General features: G+C 32.7%; 1 protein-coding gene across 1 annotated transcript in view; it reads left to right on the top strand.

Annotated features, from left to right (window-relative positions):
• Positions 1-6,691, top strand: part of alphaCOP (coatomer subunit alpha) — a 13,043-nt gene that overhangs the window by 3,325 nt on the left and 3,027 nt on the right. The window contains exons 2-4 of the mRNA XM_018507362.1: positions 1,686-2,101; positions 2,375-3,183; positions 3,422-4,369. Coding sequence (XP_018362864.1) covers positions 1,686-2,101; positions 2,375-3,183; positions 3,422-4,369 — 2,173 coding nt within the window. The remainder of the gene's footprint in view (positions 1-1,685; positions 2,102-2,374; positions 3,184-3,421; positions 4,370-6,691) is intronic.

Raw genomic sequence — 6,691 nt, 5'->3', positions numbered from 1 at the left:
CACATAAGAATCATACAAGCATTAAGATCCAGCTAGACCGTGTAAGGCTTTGATTTTCTATAGTTTGTGTTATCACATGTACGGTCCTATAGTATATTAAATTAATAAATTAATTATGTTTTGTATAAAGTAATCCGACCGAAACTACTTTTATCTCCGGTCGAAATTGAAAATTAATATTCGGTTTTACAAAAATATTTTATAATTAGTAAAATTATATTTGTTATAGTTATAATATTTATAACAATAATATATTTAAATTAATTATGTTTTGTATAAAGTAATCCGACCGAAACTACTTTTATCTCCAGTCGAAATTGAAAATTAATATTCGGTTATTCAATTTCGGCCGAAACCGAAATTGGATAAATCTTACAAACACCATGTGATTTTTAGAGAGTCATTGGAAATTGTCAAAATATGTGAAATTTATGTACTTTTTAAAAATAAGATTTCATTAATGTCTTATTATTCCTTAAATTATAAGGAATTTTTTATAAGTTATAAGGAATTTCAGGCACTAAACATATGGTGACTTACCGAGTAAAAAAAGGATGAAGGAAGAAAGAAATAGTGCCGGCATGGTTTGGCGCAATTGGCGCCGATCAACCGATGATAACGTGTAGTTTTTCGAATGCTCGTCGTGTTGCAATTTGTATAGTTTCGGTTTACTTACCGAAATTTTCTCTTAATTTCGGCCGAAATCGAAATCAAACCGAAACTCTGATTTTTTATCGAAACCGAAATTTCGGTCGGACTTTAGTTTTGAAATAATGGATGTAACCAGGATATAATAAATTATTCAGAAAAGCAGATTAATGTGACAAGTTAGGCATTTCTGATCTCTTTATTAGATATATGTATATTTACGAGCAAATGACTTATAGTAGGTGTTTAATATTTATGTGTATTAAAAAGATTATTGGTAGATGGTGGGAGGAATAAAAAACGATGTGCATTTTTTGGGTATTCACAAATTAAAATATTAAATAAACAAATCTACAATACTTATCTTTTAAGATAATATATGTATACGAGATACATAAGGTAACCAAATATGAACTACAAAGATTAAATTTCACCAAGAATGTCTTAATTATTGACTTTTATATTAGAATTATAAGAAAAAATTAAATCAGCATATATAGAAATAATATGATAATATAAGAATCTTTAAACAAGTGATAATCTTGATTTTTACTTTCGTATTGTGTTTTCATTATATTATTGGGACACTCTGTATGGAGGCGTAGGCCCGAAATCCAGTTTCCGAATGACCTCTATACTTATGCTTCATTTTGTAATTGTACGCCCAGAAAAAATCGTGCGAACCGCCGGTTTTCGCAATCGAGGGCACTTATAAACGTTCCTCATATGATTCATGGCAATTGAAAAGGATAATATGTATAGCGTGTAAACCAATAAGCAGTTTCGTAATTGGTACCATGTATTTATACATAAATAAAATACATTTGCATTTATAAAAGATTGATATAAGAATGAATGTATAACTCGTCAGATTTAAATATCAAATTATAAAAATAAAATAAAAAATATGAATGTAATAGATTTTATCTCCTATATTTAATTATATAAAATAATTACTGTATTTCTTACATAAATGCAAAAAAATAGAATCAGTAAAAATATCGCATTATATCTTTTACATTCATAAATAATTACAGTTTGCATAATGGTGTTATCCAACTATGGGATTACCGTATGTGCGCTCTGCTCGACAAATTCGACGAACATGACGGACCCGTTCGAGGCATATGTTTTCACAATCAGCAGCCATTATTTGTTTCTGGCGGCGACGATTATAAGATCAAGGTTTGGAATTACAAACAACGAAGATGCATCTTCACCCTTTTGGGTCACCTGGATTACATTAGAACCACAATGTTTCATCAAGAATATCCTTGGATCCTCAGTGCTTCAGATGATCAAACTATTCGAATCTGGAACTGGCAAAGTCGCACTTGCATTTGCGTACTGACTGGACACAACCATTATGTAATGTGTGCCCAATTTCATCCCACAGAGGATATCATCGTGTCAGCTTCATTGGATCAAACGGTCCGCGTTTGGGATATTTCCGGTTCGTGCAGGAATTATTCCTCACACATTTCGCGGGAAATTTTAGTCCTTATTAAAATAAAAATTGGTCTAAAAAAACTTCTCTCCAACTTTTATTTCATGAGAGATTTATTAATAAATTTATATGTAATTTTTTTAAATATTTTTTATTATTTATACATATATTTATCAATACAACTAATTATAGAATCCAAGGAGAAAATTTCACTATTACGTAATTATTAACACAGGCAAATAATTATGCCTCACAATAACCGAATGAATGCAATTGCAGGATTGCGCAAGAAGAATGTGGCACCAGGTCCGGGAGGTCTCGAAGATCATCTGAAGAATCCGGGAGCGACCGATTTGTTCGGTCAAGCCGATGCAGTAGTAAAGTATGTTTTGGAAGGTCATGACAGAGGCGTAAACTGGGCATGCTTTCACGGAACATTGCCTCTTATTGTCTCCGGAGCCGATGATCGGCAGATTAAAATGTGGCGAATGAATGATGCCAAGGCTTGGGAAGTAGACACATGTCGCGGTCATTACAATAATGTATCCTGCGTACTATTTCATCCTAGACAGGACCTCATTCTTTCCAATTCAGAAGATAAAAGTATTAGAGTCTGGGATATGACGAAACGCACATGTTTGCACACGTTTAGAAGGGAACATGAGAGATTCTGGGTTCTTGCCGCACATCCAACGCTTAATCTTTTTGCCGCCGGTCACGATTCTGGAATGATAATTTTCAAACTCGAGAGAGAACGTCCCGCATATGCAGTTTGCGGAAATCTCCTATATTATGTGAAAGACCGTTTTCTTCGAAAGCTAGATTTCACCACGTCAAAGGACACATCGGTGATGCAAATACGCGGCGGAGGAAAAACTCCTCCTTACAGCATGTCGTACAATCAGGCGGAAAATAGCGTTTTAATATGTACAAGATCGCCCTCGAATATCGAGAATAGTACTTATGATTTGTATATGATACCACGCGAGGGAGATTCGAGCACGGATGCTGATACTAAACGGGCATCCGGTGTTACTGCCATTTGGGTTGCCAGAAATCGATTCGCTGTATTAGACAGAGCATATTCGGTAAGATAAATATATTTTACATGATATTTTTATACAAATTTCAAAATATTTGAAATTTTATAATTAAATTATTTGAATTAATTTACTTCAATTAAATAAAAATCTTATGTACATTCTCATCATGTTTACACTATCTTTTACTTCTATGTATAATTTTTGGTACTTTATTACTTTTCATTATATTTCTATAATATTTTTATAATTCATATAATTTAATAATCGATTTTCCTTTTTTTAGTTAGTTATCAAGAACTTAAAGAACGAAGTCACGAAGAAAGTACAAATTCCAAATTGTGACGAAATATTTTACGCTGGTACTGGTATGTTGCTTTTGCGCGATCCAGAACAAGTAACACTGTTTGATGTACAACAGAAGAGAACATTAGCAGAAGAAAAAATCGCAAAGTGTAGATATGTTGTATGGTCCAGCGATATGTCTCATGTTGCACTGCTAGCTAAACATACCGTCAACATTTGTAATCGTCGGTTGGAATCTCTCTGTTGCATACACGAAAACACTAGAGTAAAGTCCGGCGCTTGGGACGATTCCGGCGTATTTATTTACACGACCAGCAATCACATTAAATACGCAATCAGCAATGGTGATTACGGCATCATCCGTACGCTAGATTTACCGATATATGTCACGAGAGTAAAAGGCAATCAAGTTTATTGCTTGGATCGAGAATGTAAGCCGAGGATTCTCCGAATAGATTCAACGGAATACAAATTCAAGTTAGCATTAATTAACAGGAAATACGAGGAAGTTTTACATATGGTTCGCAACGCAAATCTTATTGGGCAATCGATTATAGCGTACTTGCAGCAGAAGGGATATCCAGAAGTGGCTCTTCATTTTGTGAAAGATGAAAAGACCAGATTCGGGCTTGCACTTGAATGTGGAAATATTGAAGTTGCATTGGAAGCGGCGAGATCGCTCGATCAAAAGTCGTGTTGGGAGAGTTTGGCGCAAACTGCTTTGCTGCAAGGCAATCATCAAGTTGTGGAAATGTGCTATCAAAGAACCAAAAACTTCGAGAAATTGGCTTTCCTTTATTTAATAACTGGTAACTTGGAGAAGCTACGCAAAATGATAAAAATCGCAGAAATTCGGAAAGATGTATCTGGTCAATATCAAGGAAGTTTACTTCTTGGAGACATTTACGAACGAGCTAAGATTTTGCGGGTATATTATATATCTATTAATCAATAATTTTTTATATACAGGGTATCTGATAATTAACGATAAAACTCTCGCACAGCGACAGAATGGACTAAACTGAGTCGAAGTGTCCTTTACTATTTTGCAATTTTCGCAATAGTTCACAAGATATTAATTACTAAAAATTGCAAAATATTAGTCTTGAATAATTTTTTACTCAAATACCATCAACTTTATAGAAAAACAGCAAGAGACGAAAATTGTTTATTTTCTTCTCATAGAGAAGAATATTTCTAAGAATTTTTTCAGAATCATTTATCAACTTTTTTTAGTACTGCATTTTTTTATATATATATATATATTGGCAACTATTTTTACCAACATGAGAAAATACGGTACTAAAAAATTCTGAAAAAATTCTCAGAACTTTATAAGAAGAAAATAAATTTTTATTTCTCACTGTTTTTCTGTAAAGTTGATAGTATTTGAGTAAAAAATGATTGAAAACCACAATATTCAACGATTTTTAATAATTAATATCTTAAAAACCAAAATTCAGGAGCTACGAGCCAAATTGATATATTTGTCGTAATACAACAGAAAATAATGTGCAACGGTGATGTGATTAAGCCATGCTAAAATTATCGTATAATAATTTAAGAACCATTCCGTAATAAAGTCCTCGAAAATAAAATTCAGACCACATGTTAGAATTTGTGTACAATTTTAAACACTATTACTGATAATAAACGGTTCTGCCAATAAAATAAATAACATATATATATATATGTATATATATATATACACATAGACAACGAAACAAAGTAAAATATAAATCAATCTATAAAATTCATAAACAAAATGTTTTGACTTAAACACGAGGTCATCTTCAATTGTTAAACTATTTAAAATATACAATTATCATACAATAAAATAAAATACCAGAACATTTGTCTTTTCTGTTCATTGCGATGTGTGCAATTCGGCAGAAACTTAACTTAGTTACAATGCGTGTACTAGTCGAACGGTAGTAACAACTCTTAGTATCGTTAACATACATCAAAGTCCGATAAGCTCCCTTTTAGTTTCGTCTCTTGATGGTTTTTATTCACATCATCTCTCGTGTCATAAAAACGGTGTGATAATTAGTCTTGCTGATCGAATTTTTTTACTGGCACATCCATAGTTCCAACAAGTGAGTCTCACAAAAGCAATAAAAACCTTACTTAATAATGCTTATCCACTGTCACTCAATTTCAACGATCAATAACAGACTAAAATATCACGCTCACAACTCTATAACTTCATAAAAAGGCAGATTAATGGGTTAAATCTACAGAATGATATGGTGTCGTTTCCGGACGCTTATCTTCCTATCTTGGATCGCTTACCCTCCGAGAGAGAGAGAGAGAGGGGGGAGGGGAGGGAGAGATATTTCTATTTTCTCCCACTCCTAACTGTATACATCATCCCCCATCAGCACTTTCCCCTACCTTACCTTACTGAGTGTGTTTCGAATGTTCTATTGTGGAATAACGTTCAATTTTGAGTTGTCTGATATATGTAAAGGAGCTCAAAGTTTAGTCTCTCTTGTTATTAAGAATTTTGTTAACACAGTACTTTGATACCGTACAAGCATGGTGGACATTGTAACAGAGGTAGATATATAATTTTGTTAAGTTTCAATTCTTTCCATTAGAATTTTGATTACTATTATATACACTAATTACATATAATTTTTTGAACGTATTTTATATTACAATTTTCAATAGACGTATGATAAAATATTAAGCAAATTGTTATGTAGACAATCTTAGTTGTATTGATTTTTTAATAATGTGCAGATTATAATAAAAAACCATCAAGAGACGAAATTAAGAGGGAGCTTATCGGATTTTGATATATGTTAACGATACCAAGAGTTGTTACCACCGTTCGACTAGTACACCATTGTAACTAATAGCGCACTGAGTGCGCACTAGTTCTGTCAATGAAAAACGCTATAAGTTAAGTTTCTGCCGAATTGCACACATCGCAATGAACAGAGAAAACAAATGTTCTGGTATTTTATTTTATTGTATGATAATTACATATTTTAAATAGTTTAACAATTGAAAATGACCTCGTGTTTAGATCGAAACGTTTTGTTTATGAATTTTATAGATTGTTTTATATTTTACTTCGTTTCGTTTTCTATGTGTGTATATATATATATATGGGGCATTCTTTCTGAACCGGACACCCCCCTCTGCCCAGAATTCATATGAACCAAAAAAATTTTTTCAGGGCTGAAAATTTAGCTAAACATGTCTACTTTTATTTGCCGTGTGGCCCCTTTCAAAATTC

This window comes from Trachymyrmex cornetzi, unplaced genomic scaffold, assembly GCF_001594075.2.
Source record: "Trachymyrmex cornetzi isolate Tcor2-1 unplaced genomic scaffold, Tcor1.1 scaffold237, whole genome shotgun sequence".
Classification (NCBI taxonomy): Eukaryota; Metazoa; Arthropoda; class Insecta; order Hymenoptera; family Formicidae; genus Trachymyrmex; species Trachymyrmex cornetzi.
This window is presented reverse-complemented; position numbering and strand designations above follow the sequence as displayed.